This window comes from Bos javanicus, chromosome 3, assembly GCF_032452875.1.
Source record: "Bos javanicus breed banteng chromosome 3, ARS-OSU_banteng_1.0, whole genome shotgun sequence".
NCBI classification, from domain to species: domain Eukaryota; kingdom Metazoa; phylum Chordata; class Mammalia; order Artiodactyla; family Bovidae; genus Bos; species Bos javanicus.
The window spans coordinates 55,335,912-55,360,917 of NC_083870.1; the positions used below are offsets into that span (position 1 = coordinate 55,335,912).

General features: G+C 37.0%; 1 protein-coding gene across 3 annotated transcripts in view; it reads right to left on the reverse strand.

Annotated features, from left to right (window-relative positions):
• The window catches only part of PKN2 (protein kinase N2), a 134,622-nt gene that overhangs the window by 69,266 nt on the left and 40,350 nt on the right, over positions 1 to 25,006 (reverse strand). For 2 of the 3 annotated variants that reach the window (XM_061411356.1, XM_061411355.1), the window contains exon 2: positions 17,141 to 17,441. In XM_061411356.1, the coding sequence (XP_061267340.1) occupies positions 17,141 to 17,441 (301 nt within the window). The remainder of the gene's footprint in view (positions 1 to 17,140; positions 17,442 to 25,006) is intronic. The other variant, XM_061411357.1, reaches the window with a different exon arrangement.

Sequence of the window (25,006 nt, forward strand, 5' to 3'; positions counted from 1 at the left end):
TTAACAATAGTGATTCTTCCAATCCAAGAACAGGGTTTATCTTTCTATCTGTGTCATCTTTAATTTCTTTCATCAGAATCTTATAGTTTTTGGAATACAGGTCTTTTGCCTCCTTAGTTATTCTTTTTGATACAATGGTAAATGGGACTGTTTCCTTATCTTTCTGATTGTTCATTGTGAATGTATAGAAATGCAATAGATCTCTGTATATTAACTGTATATCCTGCAAATTTACTGAATTCATTGATAAGCATTTTTAGGTGGCATCTTTAGGATTTCCTATGTATAGCACAATGTCATCTGGAAACTGACAGTTTTACTTCTTCCTTTCCAATTTGGACTCCTTTTTTTTTTCTCCCTCTGATTGCTGTGGCTAGGATCCCAGGGACGGTGGAGCCTAGTGGGCTGCCATCTATGAGGATGCAGAGAGTCGGACACGACTAAAGCGACTTAGCAGCAGCAGCAGCAGCAGGACTTCCTAAATGATGTTAAATAAAAGCGGTGAGAATCTTTTCTTATTTCTGATCTTGGAGGAAGTGCTTTCTACTTTTCACCACTGAGTATGATGTTAGCTCTGGGACTGCCATATATAGCCTTTACTATGTTTAAGTATGTTCTCTCTATCCTCATTTTCTGGAGAATTTTTATCATACAAGGATGTTGAATTTTATTAAAAGTCTTTTCTGCTTCCATTGAGATGATCATACAGTTTTTTTCTTCAATTTGTTAATGTTGTGTATCACAGTGATTGACTTGTGTATACTGAAAAACCCTTGCTTCCCTAGGCTAAATCCCACTTGATCGTTGTGTATGATTCTTTTAATGTATTGCTGGATTTGGTTTGCTAGTATTTTATTGAGGATTTTAGTGTCTATATTCATCAGTGATATTGGCCTGTAACTGTTTTTTTGTGTGTGTGATAGCTTTGGAAAACATTCTAGGAAATTATAATTCCACAAAAATAACTCTAGAAGAGATAACAGTTATAAAAAAAAATCACAGTGCTACAAAACACCTCAAATAAATTAGCTAGGAAATATTTGAAGTCTTTAAGTACCTGACAAGGTAGGTTGACTAACTTAATACTCCATGTGTAATCTCCTTCTTTCATGCTTAAAATAAGAGGCAGCTTAAGGGAAAAATAAAAACAAAAAAGCAAGATTTCTCAGACTTACTTGCACTTGGGGGCTAGGGAGGAGGCAGTGCATTCATGATGCATGTGACAGAATTCCAGGACAGATATAAGTAGACATTTGTACCTTTGTGCTTCTGAGAATGGTTTTGCTTTTCTGAACAAAAGTACTTATTGGGTTCTCATCATCCTAGTAAAGGAAAGCTTGGATTTTAATAAGAGTTCAAGAAAAGGCCTAAGGACTCTTACAAAGTAGTCAGTCAGATCAGGAAAAACATGATTAAAGACAGGAACCTCAAAGTTGTCATCCATAACAGCTGAATTTATTGACTTGCCTTTGGCTTGGGGTGACTAGGGGGAAGGGAAATAGATATTCTTTAAAAAAACAAAAAACAAAATTCCTATTGCTCTCATACAGGTTTGACACAGGAAACCATACTATCTATGCGACCCTGCCAAAACTAAGCATTGATTTTAATTGGCTTCAGATTAATGCTTTCAGGCATCTTACAGAAACAAATTCAAATCCTTTTTGAAAGAAGGCACTTTAAATCCAGGCACTAAAATAATTCCCACAGGTAAAGTTCCAGTGAAAATGTACAACAATTAGAAATCACAAAGTACAGGCAGAAAAAGAAATTCACCAGGAGTGAGGAAAAAACTAGGAGTAGCATAGCAAAGATTTTATTTGTTGTCATTATGTTGTACAAAATGTGAAAAAGTATATTTTATAGGTAAAGTTAAATTAAAAACGTATCAAAAGAATGACTAAAGCAAGAGACTGTCAAAGATTAACAAAACTAAGCATAAATTGTAGTAGTAAAAAAATATATATATATATGTATATAGATAGATGGACAGCAGAATTAGAAATATAATATACATGGTCAAGAGCAAACTGGACACGCAGAAAGAAATTATTACAGAAATGAGCAAAGACTTGAAGAAATTACTATTCGTCTAGTTAGAGCAACAAAATGAAAGAGAAGAGAGAATAGAGGAGGAGCAATATTGGAGAGGGGCTAAGCACTTCTCACAATCAATGAAACACACAAATCTCAGATTCAGGAACCCAACAAATCCCAAGCAGATCAAATGAAAGGAAACCTATACCATTATACAGAACACTGTAGACAAATAGCTTGTTAAAAACATCTAGGGAGAAAGGGCAGAATATCAGCACAGTTTAAGTATTAGACTGGCAGCTGCCTATTCAACTACAGGGCAATCCAGAAGACATAAAATAATAGTTTACAGCTATTGATAGCAATTAAATTCCAACCTAGAATGATATACCAGAGAAAATATCTTTCTAAAGTCTATACCTTTAAGAAGAAAAAGAAACAAAATGAAGGAAGGTCTGAGAAGCATGAGGAAATGATGTACAAAGAAAATAAATGTAAACCAACAATGACTATATAAAATAATAATTAATCTAATTTATGGAATTGAAGATACAATGATAGAACTAAAATATGAACGATGACAGCACATAAGTGGAGTTAAGTAGACTGAAATTATTCTAAATTTCTTATATGGTATGGAAAGAAGGTATACCACTAAGAGTCTAGTTGACAAAGAGAAACCACCCTAGATATTTCGAACAAAGGGAATTTAACACAGGGAAATGGTTACATCATAAATATTCAGGTATTGTGCAAAGGACTTGAGAAAAAAATTCCTTTTCTCAGACAGCTTAGAAGATACAGTCTATAAATGTACATAAAGGGGTATGCGTGTCCATTTCTAAATAGTATATGTGTGCATACATTAACATTTTCAAGTATACTGAAGAATTCAAAGAATTGTGTAGTGAGCACCCATATTCCCACCACCTAGATTCTACCAATACACACACACATACAAACACACAAACACCCCAAACACTTGTGAAGAAAGATTAAAAAAAGAGAGAGAGAGAAAGCAAATATAAATGGTAGGAGGAGATGGGAAAATTAGATTTAGGAGGAACAGCGTCCGAATTGAAGTAAGAGACAGAGCCCAGATTATATGAAGGGTATCTCTGTAATGCTATAAATTTGTACTCTATTCTGTAAAGAATGGAAAGTCATTGAGAGATTTAAAGCAAGAAAGTAACAGGATCAAAACTGAATACTAAGTAAAAATTACTGGTAGCACTGTTTAGGTTGGATTAAACCTGAACTTGAAGGCTTTAGCAGTGAGGATTGAGAATACAAATTCGAGACCTGTGTCAGAGGTAGAATCTACAGGCTTGGTGAAATGACTTACACTGAAGCCTGAAAGTAAAAAAGAGAGAAAGAAATCTATAGTAAATGTCAGATTTCATTTATAGATTATGGGGCCCATGCCATTAACAAGGCAGAAAACAAAAGGGAAAGATTTAGAGGCAGTGTTCCAGAAAAGAAGAGTTCAACTTTAAACATGACAAAAGGCAAAGTCAGTAGGATAATACCTATATTCAGGTAATTATCCAAAAGGTAATAAGGCTATAAATTCTCAGATGAAGCCCAGAAAATCCATCTTGGTTTGAAATACCACTCTAGAAGTCAGCAGAAAATACGACATGGTTAAAAGCTCCTTGTTGCTGTTCAGCTGCCAAATTGCATCCAACTCTTTGCAACCCCGTGGATAGCAGCACACTAGGCCACTCTGTCTACCACTATCTCCCTGAGTTTGCTCAAACTCATGTCCATTGAGTCAGTGATGCCATCCAACATCATCATCCTCTGTCACACCCTTCTCCTCTTGCCGTCAATTTTTCCAAGCATCAGGGTCTTTTCCAATGAGTCAGTTCTTTGCATCATGTGGCCAAAGTATTTGAGCTTCAGCATCAGTCCTTCCAATGGGTATATTCAGGGTTGATTTCTTTTAGGATTGACTGGTTTGCTTTCCTTGCTGTCCAAGGACTCTCAAGAGTCTTCTCCAGCACCACAGTTCAATTCTTCAGCACTCAGTCTTCTTTACGGTCCAATTCTTACATCCATACTTGACTGCTGGAAAAACCGTTGGTTTGACTATATGGGTCTTTGTCAGCAAAGCGACATCTCTGCTTTTTAAAACAGTCTAGGTTTGACATACCTATTCTTCCAAGGAGCAAGCGTCTTTTAATTTCATGGCTGCAGTCACCATCTGCAGTGATTTTGGAGCCCAAGAAAAAAATGTCTGTCACTTTTTCCATTGTTTCCCCATCTATTTGCCATGAAGTGATGGGACTGGAGGCCATGATCTTAGTTTTCTGAATGTTGAGTTTTAAGCCAACTTTTTCACTCTCCTCTTTCACTTTCATCAAGAGGTTCCTTAGTTCCTCTTCCCTTTCTGCCATTAAAGTGGTATCATCTGCATATCTGAGGTTGATGATATTTCTCCAGCAATTGTGATTCTAGCTTGTGATTCATCTAGCCCAGCATTTCGGATGATGTACTCTGCATATAAGTTAAATAAGCAGGGTGACATTAATACAGCCTTGACGTACTCCTTGCCCAATTTTGAACCAGTCCATTGTTCCATGTCCAGTTCTAACTGTTGCTTCTTGTCCTGTATACAGGTTTCTCAGGAGGCACGTAAGGTGGTCTACTATCCCCATCTCTTGAAGAATATTCCAGTTTGTTGTGATCCACACATTCAAAGGCTTTAGCTTAGTCAATGAACCAGAAGTATATGTTTTTTCCAATTCTCTATTCGTGTTATTCTCCTTAGGGATAACATTTTCCAAGGGCAGAAAGATGAGTAAAAATGGAATTTGCTAGTAGTTTCCCCAACAATGTGCAGAGCAACAGATATACTGTTTCTGGTGCTTTTAGTATTTTCTCTAAATCCACAACTGAGCGGTTGGCTTTCAAAATGAGTTAAGAGTTCTAGAACACAGGAGCAGTCCTCATCCATAGAAGACTTCTAACTAAGGCTCAGCCTTAAACTGTTTCCTTGATTTTCTTGGAGGTTAGTATTGTAACTGAATCTTTACTTCCCAGCCTCAGGAAAGTTTCCTCAGATTTTACTTACATGCCAATACAGGTTTCATGTTCAGATTCAGAAAAGCTTAAATGTCTCATGGACTTTCCTGGTGGCTCAGTGGTAAAGAATTGGCCTGCAAATGCAAGAGACACAGATTCGATCTCTGGGTTGGGAAGATCCCCCAGGAGAAGGAAATGGCAACCCACTCCAATATTATTGCCTGGGAAATCCCATGGACAGAGGAGCCTGGCAAGCTACAGTCCATGGGGTTGCAGAGTTGGACATGACTTAGTTACTAAAGAACAACAATTAAATGCCTCATACTTGACCTTTTCTTAGGCTATTAAAACCCCTGTTCACCAAACACCATAGAAAGAGCATAAATAGTCTGTATTTTCTCTGTTTTATGAATGAGAAACAAGGCCTGGAGAGACTGTACCACTACAAGTGGTATACAACCACATAAATACATGATGGCCCAGCTGGGATGAGACCTTGGATTATATAAACTATGGTCTTTACACCTAGCTGACTCCCAATGCTCAATATTCATAATGTTGTCTTGTATAGCCAGGATGTCTGTTTAGGGAACAAAACTATTTAATTTTTTTTAAATAAGAGGAAATATAATTGAATATAATTGAAGTAAATCTAGCCAAATCTAAATTAATAAAGGCAGTAATATACTGAAGCACTATCTTCCTATTTATTTACCTCTCTCACAAAGACAATCTATGTCTCTCAGTTACTATTCACTGGTCAACATTTTGGTTTTTACTTATACACTGATTTTTAAAATAAGCTGCTCCAGATTCTTGACCTGTGTTACAATTATGTTAACTGTGTTATTTCCCTCCAGATGCAGCTTTCTTGTTTAAACAGATATGCTTACCTTATACAGTCATCTGGAAACTGTCCAGATTATAATAAATGCTCATTAGTTATTAATGGATCTTAATCACGATTTCTGTGTACTCAGGGTGACCTTTGTCAGATGTCACTCAACTGAAGTAATTTTGCTGAAATAATTTATAACTACTACAACCTTTAATTGAACTTTCTTAGTATTTTACAAAAACAGCATGGATAGGATTGTGGATTACAGGTCAGATCCTGTAAAACTCTTAAGAGAAAAAATAAGCACAACACACTTTGACATAAATTTCAGCAACATCTTTTTTGACACACCTTTTAGAGTAACAAAAATAAATGGGACCTAACTAAACTTAAAATCTTTTGCACAGCCAAGTTCAGTTCAGTTCAGTTGCTCAGTTGTGTCTGATTCTTTGCAACCCCATGGACTGCAGCACGCCAGGCCTCCCAGTCCAACAATAACTCCTGGAGTTTACTCAAACTCATGTCCATTGAGTCAGTGATGCCATCCAACCATCTCATCCTTTGTCATCCCCTTCTCCAACCACCTTCAATCTTCCCCAGCATCAGAGTCTTTTTAAATGAGTCAGTTCTTCGCATCAGGTGGCCAAAGTATTGGAGTTTTAGCTTCAACATCAGTTCTTCCAATGAATATTCTGGACTGATTTCCTTTGGAATGGACTGGCTGGATCTCCTTGCAGTCCAAGGGATTCTCAAGAGTCTTCTCCAATACCGCAGTTCTAAAGCATCAATTCTTCAGCACTCAGCTTTCTTTATAGTCCAACTCTCACATTCATACATTACACTGGAAAAACCATAGTTTTGACTAGATGGACCTTTGTCAGCAAACTAATGTCTCTGCTTTTTAATATCCTGTCTAGGTTGCTCATAACTTTTCTTCCAAGGAGTAAGCGTCTTTTAATTTCATGGCTGCAATCACCATCTGCAGTGATTTTGGAGCCCAAAAAAATAAACTCTGACACTGTTTCCACTGTATCCCCACCTATGTGCCATGAAGTGATGGGACCAGATGCCATGATCTTCGTTTTCTGAAGGTTGAGCTTTAAGCCAACTTTTCACTCTCCTCTTTCACTTTCATCAAGAGGCTTTTGAGTTCCTCTTCGCTTTCTGCCATAAGGGTGGTGTCATCTGCATATCTGAGGTTATTGATAGTTCTCCTGCAATCTTGATTCCAGCTTGTGCTTCTTCCAGCCCAGCGTTTCTCATGATGTACTCTGCATAGAAGTTAAATAAGCAGGGTGACAATATACAGCCTTGATGGACTCCTTTTCCTATTTGGAACCAGTCTGTTGTTCTATGTCCAGTACTAACTGTTGCTTCCTGACCTGCATTCAGATTTCTCAAGAGGCAGGTCAGGTGGTCTGATATTCCCATCTCTTGAAGAATTTTCCACAGTTTGTGGTGATCCACACAGTCAAAGGCTTTGGCATAGTCAATAAAGCAGAAATAGATGTTTTTCTGGAACTCTCTTGCTTTTTCAATGATCCAGTGGATGTTGGCAATTGGATCTCTGGTTCCTCTGCCTTTTCTAAAATGAGCTTGAACATGTGGAAGTTCACATTTCATATACTGTTGAAGCCTGGCTTGGAGAATTTTGAACACAGCAAAGAAAACCATAAATAAGACAAAAAGATAACCCTCAGAATGGAAGAAAATAGTTGCAAACAAAGCATCTGACAGAGGATTGATTTCCAAAATATACAAGCAGCTCATGCAGGTCAATTTCAAAAAAACAAACAACCCAATCAAAAAATGGGCAGAAGACCTAGACATTTCTCCAAAGAAGACAAAGATACAGATGGCTAACACATGAAAAGATGCTCAACATCATTCATTATTAGAGAAATGGAAATCAAAACTACAATGAGGTATATCACCTGACACTGGTGATATACCTGGCCATCATTAAAAAAATCTACAAACAATAAATGCTGGAGAGAGTGCGGAGAAAAGGAACCCTCTTACACTACTGGTAGGAATGTAAACTGATACAGCCACTATGGAGAACAGTATGGAAAGTCCTCAAAAACTAAAAACAGAAGAACCACATGATCTAGCAATCCCACTCCGGGGCATATACCCAGAGAAAACTATAATTCAAAAAGGTACATGCACCCCAATGCTCACTGAAGCACTACTTACAATAGCCAGGACATGGAAGTAACCTAAATGTCCATCAACAGAGGAATGGATAAAGAAGATGTGGTACATACATACAATGGAATATTACTTGGCCATTTAAAGGGAAAAGATTATGTCATTTGCAGAGATGTACATGGACACATAGACATCATACAGAGTGAAGTAAGTCAGAAAGAAAAATAATGTTAACACATATGTGTGGAATCTTATTTGCAAAGCAGAAACAAAGAGACAGATGTATAAAAAAAATTAATGGATACCAACGGGAAGTGGGGGAGTGCGATGCATTGGGAAATCAGGATTGATACGTACACATTACTATGTATAAAATGTATAAGTAATGAGAACCTACTGTATATCACAGGGAACTCTACTTGGTGTCTGCGATGACCTGACTAGAAGGGAAATCCAAAAAAAGGAGTATATATGTATGGCTGATTTAGTTTGCTGTATAACAGAAAATGACACAGCAGTGTACAGCAACTATACTCTAATTAAAAAAAAAAAAAAAACAAACCTGTCTTCCCAAGTGACTGTACTGTTTTTGCATTCCTACCAGCAAAGGGTATAAGATTATCTGACCCAAAGCATTTGAGCATAACATCTAACCCATCATTGTCTGTGACTATGATATGCTGTCACAGGGAAAAACCCCAACAAACCAAGCTTAAGTATAAAAATAAGATAAGAATATTATACTTTTTCAGTACAGTTCAGTCGCTCAGTCAAGTCCAACTCTTTGGGACCCCATGAATCGCAGCACGCCAGGCCTCCCTGTCCATCACCACCTCCCGGAGTTCACTCAAACTCATGTCCATCGAGTCAGTGATGCCTTACCTGCCATCTCATCCTCTGTCGTCCCCTTCTCCTCCTGCCCTCAATCCCTCCCAGCATCAGTCTTTTCCAATGAGTCAACTCTTTGCATGAGATAGCCAAAGTATTGGAGTTTCAGCTTTAGCATCATTCCTTCCAATGAACACCCAGGACTGATCTCCTTTAGGATGGACTGGCTGGATCTCCTTGCAGTCCAAGGGACTCTCAAGAATCTTCTCCAACACCACAGTTCAAAAGCATCAATTCTTCGGTGCTCAGCTTTCTTCATAGTCCAACTCTCACATCCATACATGACCACAGGAAAAACCATAGCCTTGACTAGATGGACCTTTGTTGGCAAAGTAATGTCTCTGCTTTTCGATACGCTATCTAGGTTGCTCATAACTTTCCTTCCAAGGAGTAAGCGTCTTTTAATTTCATGGCTGCAATCACCATCTGCAGTGATTCTGGAGCCCAAAAAAATAAAGTCTGACACTGTTTCCACTGTTTCCCCATCTATTTCCCATGAAGTGATGGGACCAGAGGCCATGTTCTTCGTTTTCTGAATGTTAAGCTTTAAGCCAACTTTTTCACTCTCCTCTTTCACTTTCATCAAGAGGCTTTTTAGTTCCTCTTCACTTTCTACCTAAGGGTGGTGTCATCTGCATATCTGAGGTTATTGATAGTTCTCCCGGCAATCTTGATTCCAGCTTGTGCTTCTTCCAGCCAAGTGTTTTTCATGATGTATTCTGTATATAAGTTAAATAAGCAGGGTGACAATATACAGCCTTGATGGACTCCTTTTCCTATTTGGAACCAGTCTGTTGTTCCATGTCCAGTTCTAACTGTTGCTTCCTGACCTGCATATAGGTTTCTCAAGAAGCAGGTCAGGTGGTCTGGTATGCCCATCTCTTGAAGAATTTTCCACAGTTTGTGGTGATCCACACAGTCAAAGGCTTTGGCATAGTCAATAAAGCAGAAATAGATGTTTTTCTGGAACTCTCTTGCTTTTTCCATGATCCAGTGGATGTTGGCAATTTGATCTCTGGTTCCTCTGCCTTTTCTAAAAAGAGCTTGAACATCTGGAAGTTCACAGTTCACGTATTGCTGAAGCCTGGCTTGAAGAATTTTGAGCATTACTTTACTAGCGTGTGAGATGACTGCAACTGTGCGGTAGTTTGAGCATTCTTTGGCATTTCCTTTCTTTCGGATTGGAATGAAAACTGACTTTTTCCAGTCCTGTGGCCACTGCTGAGTTTTCCAAATTTGCTGGCATATTGAGTGCTGCACTCACAGCATCATCTTTCAGGATTTGAAATAGCTCAACTAGAATTCCATTACTTCCACTAGCTTTGTTCGTAGTGATGCTTTTTTAATTAAGCAGAAATACCAGCAACAGAAAAAGGAAAGGAAAATGTATGAAAGCCAGAAACTTTCATAATTTGATGAAAACCATTAATCTACACACCTATGAAGCTCAAGATAAATACAAAAGAAATTCACACCAAAGCTCATCATAGTCAAAGCATTAAAAACTGAAAACAAAGAGGAAAATCTTGAAAGCAGCAAGAGGAAAAAGACTCACTACATACAGAACAATAACTACGAATATCAGACTCCTCATATGAAAGGATAAAGGACCACCAGAAGTGGGATGACACAGCCAAAGTCCTAGATGGAAAAACCGTTAACCAACAATTCTATATCTAGCAAAACTATCCTTCAAAAATGAAGGCGAAATAATTCCCAGTTAAACAAAGATAGCGGGAATTTATTGCTATCTGAACTTTCTTACAAGAAATATTAAAAGTCTTTCAGACTGAGAAGAAATGGCACCAGCTGGTAACTTAAATCCACATGAAGAAATAAAATGCTCTAGAAAAGTTAAATACCTTCATAAAGATAAGTTTATATAAAAGTTGTATGTGAATGTTCGTATCAGCAATATCTATAAAAGGTCAACTGTGGAAACAACCCAGATGTCTCATCAACTGGTGAATAACTAAGGAAAACATGGTATATTCATATAATGGAATACTATTCAGCACTAAAAAGGAATGAAGTACTGAGAAGGCCCCGAGCTAATTTATAAAAGTCAGTAACTGGGCCCCAAGTGTGAAAACAAAACTGACGACTGAAGTTTAGAGTCAAAACATATGGAAAAAATGTCTATGAAATGATAGAACCACTGTGCTGTGCTGTGTTTAGTCACTTAGTCATGTGTGACTCTTTGCTATCCCATGGACTGTAGCCTACCAGGCTCCTCTGTCCATGGGGATTCTCCAGTCAAGAATATTATAGTTGCTATGCCTTCCTCCAGGGCATCTTCCCAGCCCAGGGATCAAATCCAGGTCTCCCACATTGCAGGTGGATTTTTTACTGGCTAAACCACCAGGGAAGCTGGATAGAACCATTGCTGCTAAGCTAAGTCACTTCAGTCATGTCCGACTTTGTGCAACCCCACAGACAGCAGCCCACCAGGCTTCCCATGCATGAAAGTGAAAAATGATGGAGAAGGAAATGGCAACCCACTCCAGTACTCTTGCCTGGAAAATCCCATGGATGGAGGAGCCTGGTAGGCTACAGTCCATGGGGTCACAAAGAGTTGGACATGACTGAGCAACTAAAGTTTCTTTGTTCACCAGGTCAAAAAAAAAAAAAAAAAAGAAAGTGAAAAGTGACAGTGAAGTTGCTCAGTTGTGTCCGACTCTGTGCGACCCCTTGGACTGCCGCCTAGCAGGCTCCTCCATCCATGGGATTTTCCCGGCAAGAGTACCGGAGTGGGGTGCCATTGCCTTCTCTGATAGAACCATTGAGTAGCTATAAATCCTTCTGAGCTCTGAGGCTGATCTGGCATGTGGCAGAAACATCTAGACTACACCCTAGCTAACCCACATAGGAGATGGGAAAATGGGGCTTTTTTAACAACAAATCCAATGCAACTTAAGATCAGGGAGAAGCACAAAGCTATGAGTTTGGCAGTCTGATCAATCTTCAGCTCAAAGATTGCTTTTAATATATAGACTTAAAAGATAACTCATTTTGATTATTCAACAAACAGGTAATGAGGACCTGCTTACTCTCAGGCATGATGTTAGGTGATACAGATATGAAACAAACAAAACTTAGTTGATGATCTTGAGATTAAGAAAAAAAGAAACAAGATTGTGGGCTGTAATTTTTTTTGTTTAAAATAAGCGACTTAGGCATTAAAATTTCATAACTGCCTTCATCTGTTACATGACACCTTAATGTTCAAAAACTGCTTACTGCCTAACTGTTGGTAGAAAAGGCCTACATTCTGTACCTACAGCATGCACAATTCTTTCATAAATTCTGCTTAAGATGGTGCCATTTTTTTTCTTTCCTCTGCCTAATTATAATAATATTTATGGTCAATGACTACACACCAGTTAAACTGCTTAAAAAAATACATTAACAATACCAAGTGCTGGAGAGGATGTGGTACAATTGGAACTCTCATATATTGCTGGTGAGAATGAAAAATAATATAGCCACTCTGGAAAAATAATACAATCACTTTGGCAGTTTCCTGTATTATTAAACATATTAATATATGATTTAGCAATCACACACCTAAGTATTTACCTAGGTGGACCGAAAACATGTTCAAACAAAAACCTGTTAATGGTCAGTTATAGCAGCTTTACTGTTAACTGCCAAAAAATTTAAAAGAACTCTAAAGTTCCCAGTGGAAGAATGAATAAATAAACTGTGGTACATCTATATGATGGACTATTACTCAGCAGTAAAAAAGAATAAACTGGTGCTAAATGCAATAACCTAGATGAATCTCAAACAGAAATATGCTGAGTGAAAGAAGTCAGACTTAAAAGGTTATAAACTTTATGGCTGCATTTATATGATATTCTTGAAAAGCAAACTATAAGTGACAGAGGACAGATCAGTGGTTGCCAGGGGATATGGAGTAGGAAGAGGGTGTGACTACAAAGGGATACTACTGCCCTTTTTCCTGATTGTGGTGGTATTTAGATGAACCTATCTGTGTATTAAAATTCACTGAATGAGGGACCCAGGAAGAATCAGTTTTACTGTGTATTAACTTTAAAAAATATATCATCAAGAATTCACATATTAGATGTCTATGAATCAACTAATTTCATGATTTTAAAGACAAGAAAATAAATCCAGAGGCATTAAAAGTGACTTGTTAATTAATGATTATAGTTACCAACCTAATGGCAATCCTTTCCTTAGAAGTTCACAACTTAATTCAACATATGCTTACCTCAAAATGAGAAATTCAATCAGAAATAAGGATTATGTAGAAATAGCATAATAAATCAAGCTACACCTTTTAATAAACATAAAAGTCAACTATAATTTCTATGCTACATTTAGGTGGATAGGCCAATAATAAAAAAGAAATTTAAATTCTCACTTGTACTCATTCAAGAAAGACTTCATAAACTACATTTTAGTTATTAAGTTGGCTCCCTCGATACAGATACAGCTCAGAAATTGAGAAGTTTCCAAAGTTAATTCCAAAAAATTCCAGGGAATTTCCTGGCAGTCTGATAGTTAGGACTCTGTGCTTCCACTGCAGGGGCCATGGGTTCAATCCCTGGTTGGGGAACTAAGATAATGCACGCTGTGCACTTCGGCCAAAACAAACAAGCAAAACCACACACAAAATTCCAACACTATTAGTTCTATATTAAATCAATACTGCCTTTCTGAATATTCTACATATTAAAGAAAATATTCCCCACCTCAAATGGCAAAAAATCAATCTAAGCATGTTGGGGTCAGAGAAAATGGAAATGGGAAGAGGGAAAGAGAAGGAAATAAGGTAAAAACAGAGGGATTTAAACTATACAAATGATTAGTTATACCTAATAAAATATGAGAAATATTCTTGTCCTCTTCTTTAGGGATAACATATAAGATTCTAAAGATTCAGAAAATCAGTTCTTTCTTAAATATTTAAGAGTTTTAGTTATCAACTATGACCTAGATTACAAATCCACTTTACAGAGATTCAAAACTGTTTTCACAAAGTACAGTCAGCCTCATTTCCAAGTGGGAATAATAATAATACTCCATGAGACTATCCTATAAATATATGGAAGGTGAATAGGAAGCTTATAGTATCATAAACATGAAGAGAACATAAAAAAAATTCACTTTTTACTACTAAAGAATAAACGAACACATATATTTTAGACATTAACAGTCTCAAATGATCATCTTCACATTATAATAAGCAATATTTCAGAGACTTTTATGGCTAAAGTCTTAAATTTTATCTGATAAATGTCCTTATTTTACAAATTAGAAACTAATGGCTAAAGGAGTTAATTATTGCAGAAGTGAGTTGAAAGCAGGTCTCCTAACTGCTTACATGGCAATCATATATACAATGCAAATTTATATTCTATCCCTGTCTCCTTGAATCATTCATTCTGCTCACATACCCTCAAGTCAACAGGAATTAGCCAAATACTTCTGCATGTAAGTATGTGCACATACTTATACTTTAGAGAACTGAAAGCAAACACCAGGTCCTTGACTCTTTATGTCAGATCTAATCAAGTTAAATGATTTTGTCTACTTTAGTATGTGATGTAAAACATAAAATTGCATGGCAATCTGATGTAAAAATTAATGATTAACTACCTTAATCCCCTGTGCTATTGTTGATTTTAATGCACTCAAGTTATAAGAGAAAATGAAAACAAAAGCAAAAAAAAAAAAAAAAACACAAACAAACAAACATCACCAAGATGTGTGCATATGGCATTTGTGAAGAGAACTATTTTTTTTAATACATTCAAATTTTAACCAACTTGTCAAGTTCATTGCAACAAACTTAAGCATTAAGAAGTAACACTAGAAAGTTATGTTTCATAGAACATCTGCCCTGTAATTATCTGATAAGTCAAATGAACAGCAAAGAAAGTTTCTGGAAATATTTATCATAAAACTTTATTTAAGGTTTTATTCCCCAAGTTATTAAATAAAATACCATGATAAATTATGGTTTGGTATTATTATAATTATAAAAACTAATATATTTATTTACTGGGATTTTTTTTTTGAGATATAATATTCACAACACCTACTATGTTCCACTCTTTTATGATAAACCTTGAAAATACCTGAATAAAAACAATGGTCCTGTCCTCAAGCATCATACAGTTTAGTAAGTACTATCAAAATGTGCAGAAATAAATTGTAATACAACATAATACAACAATGAGTGGATAAAGCAGAATAGAGAATCAGAGAAAGTCAAGGAAGGATTCAGTGATATCCAAATTGAGTGTTGAGGTAGAAAAGAAATCTGACAGAAGGTCTATAAGGTCATTTCTTCATATGAAACTCTAGGAAAGACAAGTCTAATCTAAAGTGATAGTAGGCAAACCAGTGGTTACCTAAACCCAAACATGGGAATCAGAGATCGACAGGACTATTATGTATACTATACAAGAACCACTGAAGTGATGGTCAGGATCCCTAGCTGTAGTGATGGTTACCTGGATACAGACATTTGTTAAAACACATCAAATCATATTCTTAAAATATGTGCATTTTATCATAAGTAATTTATACACTTCAGTAAAGTTAGTTGTTTAAAAATGACTTGGGAAACCAAATGGGCTATTCTCTGTGTGGCAAAAACACTTTTATATTCCAATTAGAAGGTAGTCATTGGTATTCTGTGATTAGCAAAATGTTTTCTCTAAATGGAGTTTAAAGCTCCAGCACAGTTTCTTATTTTAGAACTCTCCTAAAGAAGTAATGGGCAAAGAATGTAGAGCTCGGCAGAGTTCCAACAGAACAGGCTATTTCCAAGTTTATATGATATTGCTAAAAAAAGCATTTCATAATACAAATTTCCATTTATAATGTAATTATTGAATACGTGGATAAAAAAATACTAGATTGAAGAGTTCTTTAGCTAGTTTTGTAATTCTGGGCAAACTAATTTACATCTTTGGGATTATTTCAGTTCTAAAATAAGAAGACTGGTTTCTTTATGATTTCTTTCACTTTTAAGATTTAATTATTCTTACATGATTAAAATCTCTACATTGAATCTCCAAATGAAACCCCTAAGGTAAGTCCCAGATGTTGAAAGGAATGTATTAAAACAAGTTCTATCAAGTACATGGAATATCAGAAGTACAACATTTAAGATTGGCAACTTATGGATCTTAATCAAATTTATGTACTTTCTTCACTTTAATTTTACTTATATCATTTTTTCTTAGCTAATCACACAGGTTCTTCTAAAATTGCTATGGTGCTAGATACATCACTCTACATATACCACTCTTTGTCTTTGCAAATAAATAAACTAAGGATTATAGACATTAAATTACTAGTTTAAAATATTTTCTTTGCAAAGACAAAACTTAGATCAAATGTGTCTTATATGATTTGTTAAGTAAAAAGGTTTGGAAAGAATGTATAAATATAAATGGATGAACACTGATACAAATACAGACTTTTTTTTTCTGTAAGGATATACAACAAAAAAAGCAATAGTACCTTTAGGGAGAGGGCCTAGACTTAATAGAGGTCATTTTTCTATTTTTATTTTCTGTACCATTTGAAAAATTTCCAACATGAACATCTGTTAATTCTAATGTTTAGAAATTATGCTCTTAAGCTGGACTTATAGGTTGTATTTTCCTTTCATTTTCTATACCGAAGGAAAAAAAGTAATATTTGGCTTTTTAAACGTTTTTCTTCTTTTTCAAACAAAACGCCTGGTAGTGTAAGTTGTTAATTCAGTCACTTAGAGCACAAAGAACAGAGGTCACAGGTTTGAACAATGACATTTGCAAAAAAATAAAAATATCCCTTGGTCATACAGTGCATTTTTAACTTTAAAAAGTCATCTGGCAAACTTGTGTTGCTGATCACAAGAATGAATCAGGTAAGAGCATGTGGTTGATCCAATACAAAACACAAATAATGGAAAATAAGTAATGTCTTAGTGACAGAGAGTAAGAGAGTAGACAGCAGAATTACTCATCTCTAAGTAAATATTTTAATCTTCACATCCATCAACTCAATGCACTTCTGAATAAAATATAAATAAGACCTTAACTGTAGGAGAAAATATACCCCCTGTACTTTTGTTAAGGCTAAAGACTATACATGGCAAAAATCTTACTATTTGTAAAATAATACATTCTTGTTAGTACACTATATAAACATCAAATAAAATACCTGTAACATCTTCTGGATCTGATACAACAATATGTGCATTTAGTTCCTGTAGCTTGTGATGTAATTCTTCCAATTTTTTATTTGATTTTTTCAAAATGTTGTCCACATAAGCCAAACTTTTTTTATCTGTTGTGACTTTTCTCAGATTTTCAGCTCCTTCTTTGATTTTCAGTTCTTTCCTTATTTCTCTCTTAATTCGATCCTTGATATCATCCAATTTCTGTTGCACCATTGTATCTGAAAAGTCTAATTTTTGAACAGCACTCACATTCTCAGAAAAAGGAAGACTTCGGGAATCGCCCTACAGAAAAAAAACAAACATACAAATGTGGGAGTTTAGAAAAAGTTATTTGCTCAGTAAAATATTCAGTATAAGAATAAAATTGTACTAAAGGCAATTCTTCAAAATCTTTGCCCACTCACTAAATAGCATTACCTGACAAATTTACATTAAAATAAACACATCTGCACACAAAGGCATCTTTGGGCTGTAAAAACAGTGAATGTTTGATATTCCACAAGCCCAAATTAGATTCTAGCAGCACCTAAACGGTGAAAGTTGAGAAAGTTATTTAACCTTTCAAATACTCAGTTTAATTGTCTGCAACATATAAATATTAGGCAGTTTTCAGAGGTAACATGGTAATTTAAAATATCATATGTGAAATTCCAAATATAATTCCTGGCCCAGTATATAGTCACTTAATAAGTAAAGATTATTATTAAATTCCATAGGTAAGACAAAATTCTATTTTATCTTCTATAAGAAATCTCTTAAAAGTAAAATAATATTTGCAAAAATAAAATTATATCCTTATGACCACTTTTTAGTTAAGCAATTAAAAGTATTAGGGCTTGGGAAAACTATTTTAGAACTCTATATATTTCATGGCTAACTATCCCAATTGATAATTTGGTTGACATTACATAAAAATAAGTACTAAAAAAAAAAGTCTAAACCATATCCTACTGATAGAAGCTAAGACAATACAAAGTATCAGTTATTCATCTTAAAATGAAAATCAAATCAGGTAAGCACATCTAATCCATATTTAAAACAAGAAAACATGTTCTGGCTATTTGTACTGATACATCATTCACTATTTTAAATTCGAATACTATAACACTATTGGTTTTTAAGTTAACTTTTACTTTTGGGACGAGGAATTAAGTTTGTGAAAGGCACAGAAGAGATGTTCACCCTTTATGTATCTTTTGAACCATAGATCTAAGTAATTAAAAGATTTTCTTTTATTTTTTTGAGAATTCATCACACCCATAAAATTATTTCTATTTAAATTCTTGGTGCAAGAATTATGTCTAATTCTTAACCTCTGAAAAACATGTATTTTGCAAAATAGTGTGTTAACAGATGCAAAGACCAGGATTTTGTCTTGGCTTTGGTACGAATTTACCTGGTGCCAAAAGACATACTATGCAAAAAACGAAGTATGTGTGTGCCAAGTCGCTTCAGTTGTGCCCAACTCTCTGAGACCCTATGGACCGTAGCCCACCAGTAAGTTTCCTTGGTCCATGAGATTCTTCAGGCAAGAATACTCGAGTGAGTTTCCAAGCCTTCTTCCAGGGGATCTTCCCAACCCAGGGATTGAACCTGAGTCTCTTAAGTCTCCTGCATCGGTAGGCAGGGTTCTTTAACAGGTGCCACCTGGGAAGCCCAAAAATGAAGTATATAGTTGATGTATAAATTTGTTCTTAACCTTTTAGGGCCAAGAGCTCCTTTGAAACTCTGACCAAAAAAAAAAAAAAAGGAGAACAAATAAAACTTCATATCTGTATGTACAATTTAGCTCTTACAAATTCTTGAAATAGATGATCTACACCAACTGGCCTTAAATACAAACAGAGTGATCTCCTATCTGGACTAAAATGTCTATTAGGTTTATCACTATTTATAATGGAATGTCAGTCCTAACATCTATTTATTCAGTTTCCAAACTTTATAAATCCACCTTTGACTGGTCATCAAATACAAAGGATTATTATAAAAACAGAAAATCCCAAATTTCTGTTGTCTAGCTTAGGTAAAGTAAACTGAGGCAAACAATTCTTAAATGAAAAAGTTTAAGCTAACTGCATTCCTCTAGATATCTGATATTTTTGCTTCTATCTTTATAGACTTAGAAAATACCACATGAATTGCTTTCACAAATCTGTACTTTAATACTAGGTACTAATCCAGAACTTAAGTGTCTCAGGAATTTTTTTCTTTATGCCCCATAGACTAGGGGTATAAAGAAATACCTAACAATTCCATTTATTAAGTAGTCACACGCTAGTAAAGTAATGCTCAAAATTCTCCAAGCCACGCTTCAGCAATATGTGAACCGTGAACTTCCTGATGTTCAAGCTGGTTTTTGAAAAGGCAGAGGAACCAGAGATCAAATTGCCAACATCTGCTGGATCATGGAAAAAGCAAGAGAGTTCCAGAAAAACATCTATTTCTGCTTTATTGACTATGCCAAAGCCTTTGACTGTGTGGATCACAATAAATTGTGGAAAATTCTGAAAGAGATGGGAATACCAGACCACCTGATCTGCCCCCTGAGAAATTTGTATGCAGGTCAGGAAGAAACAGTTAGAACTGGATATGGAACAACAGACTGGTTCCAAATAGGAAAAGGAGTACGTCAAGGCTGTATATTGTCACCCTGTTTATTTAACTTATAAGCAGAGTACATCATGAGAAACGCTGGACTGGGAGAAACACAGCTGGAATCAAGATTGCCAGGAGAAATATCAATAACCTCAGATATGCAGATGACACCACCCTTATGGCAGAAAGTGAAGAGGAACTCAAAAGCCTCTTGATGAAAGTGAAAGAAGAGAGTGAAAAAGTTGGCTTAAAGCTCAACATTCAGAAAACGAAGATCATGGCATCCGGTCCCATCACTTCATGGGAAATAGATGGGGAAACAGTGTCAGACTTTATTTTTCTGGGCTCCAAAATCACTACAGATGGTGACTGCAGCCATGAAATTAAAAGACGCTTACTCCTTGGAAGGAAAGTTATGACCAACCTAGATAGCATATTGAAAAGCAGAGACATTACTTTGCCAACAAAGGTCCATCTAGTCAAGGCTATGGTTTTTCCAGTGGTCATGTATGGATGTGACAGTTGGACTGTGAAGAAGGCTGAGCGCTGAAGAATTGATACTTTTGAACTGTGGTGTTGGAGAAGACTCTTGAGAGTCCCTTGGACTGCAAGGAGATCCAACCAGTCCATTCTGAAGGAGATCAGCCCTGGGTGTTCTTTGGAAGGAATGATGCTAAAGCTGAAACTCCAGTACTTTGGCCACCTCATGCGAAGAGTTGACTCATTGGTAAAGACTCTGATGCTGGGAAGGATTGGGGGCAAGAGGAGAAGGGGAAGACAGAGGATGAGGTGGCTGGATGGCATCACTGACTCGACGGACGTGAGTCTGAGTGAACTCCAGGAGTTGGTGATGGACAGGGAGACCTGGCGTGCTGCGATTCATGGGGTCGCAAAGAGTCGGACACGACTGAGCGACTGATCTGATCTGAAGGTCTAAATAACTTAATCAATACTTGTAATAATTTAGTATCTTTTTAAAATAATACACATTGAAAGAAAAATTAATTTTTATTTCATCCTTTAATAACTAGTTACTTATTAACAAGATCTGCACACTGGGTAACTTGGAATTTCTCAAAACCTGACATCAGATTGGACATTCCCCACCTTCATCTCCTATTCTGCCAGTACATATGGGTTGTAGAATAACCTTAATATTGAAGTTTTACAGACTCTGGTTAGCTCACATGGTATGCAACAAATGGTATCACTGTGTTGCCTTGAAAATTTTAAAGTATACTGCAGCTTCCTGAGAGTTTGCTGAGGCACCCTAGAGAGTTCTGTGGCAGGTTTGGAAGTTGTGGTACTAATATTTAAAGGCTAATAAAAACAAAAGGGGGTTCCTGGATAGCTCAAATGGTAAAGAATCTGCCTGCAACGTAGGAAGCCTAGGCTGGATCCCTGGGTTGGGAAGATCCCTTGGGGAAAGGCATGGCAACCCATGCCTCCAATATTTCTGTCTGGAGAAGTCCATGGATGAAGGAGCTTGGAGGGCTCCAGTCCATGGAGTCATGAAGAGTCAGACAAAGACTATCACCTTCAAAAACAAAAGAAAAACAAACCAAAACCCAAAAACAACCCCCCCCCCCCACACACAGTTACCCTTGGGCTACTTCAACTCCTACTTCAATTTGCTCCCTAAATTCCAATCATATCAAATTACAGAAATTAAATGCCAAAGACAACCTCTTCTGGCTTAGCTACTATGCATGCTGCACCTTTAGGATGTACTGTTTTTCCTTCTTCTTTCAATTATCTCTTCCTAGTCCCTTCTTTTCTTAGTTAACTTTAATTTTGTCTCAAAGTTTACCATAATTTTTTTCCTGGAAAAGAATTTCCTGCCTATGCCCTCTCTTAGAATTTAGATTAAATGCCTCTCTCCTGTGTACTCTGATAATGTGGATTTTATTTAAACAGGTATTCCTTTTCTTATCTGACAACTCCAAAGACTGTGAACAATTTGAGACCAGAGTTTACGCCTGGCAGAGTGGTTCTGTTTTGTTTTCTTAATGATTTGTTGATTATGATATAATTATTTAATATTCTTCATTCAGAATTCAGGAAAATCTATCACTGCTAAGGAAGTCATGCTTTCCTCTTTGTGATAACGAGAATTCATAGTCCAGGAAGCTCAAAGGCAAAATTGACATTCAATCACAGCAACTATACTGGCTAGAATTTGATATTAGATATAAACCATATGGAGTTACCATGTTTACTTCCTTTCCTAAAAGGATTTTTAGTAACCATATTTTATTCCCATCTTTTGTTGTGACATGGCTCAAATACCTTTTGGAAAGGAACAGGAGATAAATAGAATATAATCAATAACTTAAGATAAACTATAGCAGATGGTGATTGTAGCCATGAAATTAAAAGATGCTTACTCTTTGGAAGGAAAGTTGGGACCAACCCAATGTCTCAGCATATTAAAAAGCAGAGACATTACTTATCAACAAAGGTCTGTCTAGTCAAGGCTATGGTTTTTCCAGTGGTCATGTATGGATGTGAGAGTTGGACTGTGAAGAAAGCTGAGCACCGAAGAATTGATGCTTTTGAACTGTGGTGTTGGAGAAGACTCTTGAGTCCCTTGGACTGCAAGGAGATCCAACCAGTCCATCCTAAAGGAGATCAGTCCTGGGTGTTCATTGGAAGGACTGATGTTGAAGCCAAAACTCCAATACTTTAGCCACCTGATGCAAAGAGCACACTCACTAGAAAAGACCCTGATGCTGGGAAAGATTGAGGGCAGGAGAAGGGGATGAGAGAGGATGAGATGGTTGGATAGCATCATCGACTTAATAGACATGAGTTTGGGTGGACGCTGGGAGTTGGTGACAGACAGAAGGCCTGGCGTGCTGCAGTTCATGGGGTCGCAAAGAGTCGGACATGACTGAGTGACTGAACTGAATAACAGAATTTTGCCAAGAGACCATGCTGATCATAGCAAAGACCCTCTTCCAAAAACACAAGAGAAGACTCTAGACATGGACATCACCAGATGGTCAATACTGAAATCAGATTGATTATATTCTTTGCAGTCAAAGATAGAGAAGCTCTATACAGTCAGCAAAACAAGACAGGGAGTTGACTGTGGCTCAGGTCATGAACTCCTTATTGCCAAACTGAGACTTAAATAGAAGAAAGTAGGGAAACCCACTAGACCATTCAGGCATGACCTAAATCAAATCTCTTACAATTAAACAGTGGAAGTGACAAATAGATTCAATGGATTAGATCTGATAGACGGAGTGCCTGAAGAACTATGGACGGAGGTTCGTGACATTATACAGGAGGCAGTGATCAAGACCATCCCCAAGAAAAAGAAATGCAAAAAGGCAAAATGGTTGTCTGAGGAGGCCTTACAAATAGCTGAGAAAAGAAGAGAAGCTAAAAGCAAAGGAGAAAAGGAGATATACCCATTTGAATGCAGAGTTCCATAGAACAGCATGGAGAGATAAGAAAGCCTTCTTCAGTGATCAATACAAAGAAATAGAGGAAAACTACAGAATGGGAAAGACTAGAGGTCTCTTCAAGAAAATCAGAGATACCAAGGGAACATTTCATGCAAAGATGGGCACAATAAAGGACAGAAATGGTATGGACCTAACAGAAGCAGAAGATATTAAGAAGAGGTGGCAAGAATACACAGAAGAACTATACAAAAAAGATCTTCACGACCTGGATAACCACGATGGTGTGATCACTCATCTAGAGCCAGATATCCTGGAATGTGAAGTTAAGTGGGCCTTAGGAAGCATCACTACGAACAAAGCTAGTAGAGGCGATGGAATTCCAGTTGAGCTATTTCAAATCCTGAAAGATGATGCGGTGAAAGTCCTGTACTCAATATGCCAGCAAATTTGGAAAACTCAGCAGTGGCCACAGGACTGGAAAAGGTCAGTTTTCATTCCAATCCCAAAGAATGGCAATGCCAAAGAATGCTCAAACTACCACACAGTTGTACTCGTCTCACATGCTAGCAAAGTAATGCTCAAAATTCTCCAAGCCAGGCTTCAGCAATACGTGAACTGTGAACTGTGTTGAACATACTTCCAGATGTTCAAGGTGGATTTAGAAAAGGCAGAGGAAACAGAGATCAAACCGCCAACATCCGCTGGATCATCGAAAAAGTGAGAGAGTTCCAGAAAAACATCTGTTTCTGCTTTATTGACCACATCAAAGCCTTTGACTGTGTGGATCAGAACAAACTGGAAAATCCTTAAAGAGATGAGGCTGACCTGCCTCCTGAGAAATCTGTATTCAAGTCAGGAAGAAAGTTAGAATTGGACATGTAACAACAGACTGGTTCCAAACAGGAAAAGGAGTCTGTAAAGCTGTATTTTTCACCCTGCTTATTTAACTTATATGCAGAGTACATCATGAGAAATGCCAGGCTGGATGAAGCACAAGCTGGAATCGAGATTGCCAGGAGAAATATCAATAACCTCAGATACAGAGATGACACCACCCTTATGGCGGAAAGTGAAGACGAACTAAAGAGCCTCTTGATGAAAGTGAAAGAAAAGAGTGAAAAAGTTGGCTTAAAACTCAACATTCAAAAAACTAAGATCATGGCATCCAGCCTTATCACTTCATGGCAAATAGATGGGGAAACTGTGGAAACAGTGACAGACTTTATTTTCTGGGGGGTGGGGTAGGAGAGCTCCAAAATCCCTGCAGATAGTGACTGCAGCCATGAAATTAAAAGATGCTTGCTCCTTGGAAGAAAAGCCATGACCACCCTAGACAGCATATTAAAAAGCAGATACATCACTTTACCAACAAAGTTCTGTCTAGTCAAAGCTATGGTTTTTCCAGTAGTCATGCATGGATGAGAGAGCTGGACTATAAAGAAAGCTGAGAGCCGAAGAACTGATGCCTTTGAACTGCTGTGTCGGAGACTTGAGAGTCCCTTGGACTGCAAGGACATCCAATCAGTCCATCCTAAAGGAAATCAGTCCTGAATATTCACTGGAAGGACTGATGGTGAAACTGAAACCCCAATACTTTGGCCACCTGATGCAAAGAACCGACTCATTTGAAAAGACCCTGTTGCTGGGAAAGATTGTAGGGGGAGGAGAAGTGGACGACAGAGTATAAGATGGTTGGATGGCATCACTGACACGATGAATATAAGTTTAAGAAGGCTCCAGGAGTTGGTGATCTTCAGGAAGGCCTGGTGTGCTGCAGTCCATGGCGCTGCAAAGAGTCAGATATCACTGAGCTACTGAACTGAACTGAAGATAAAC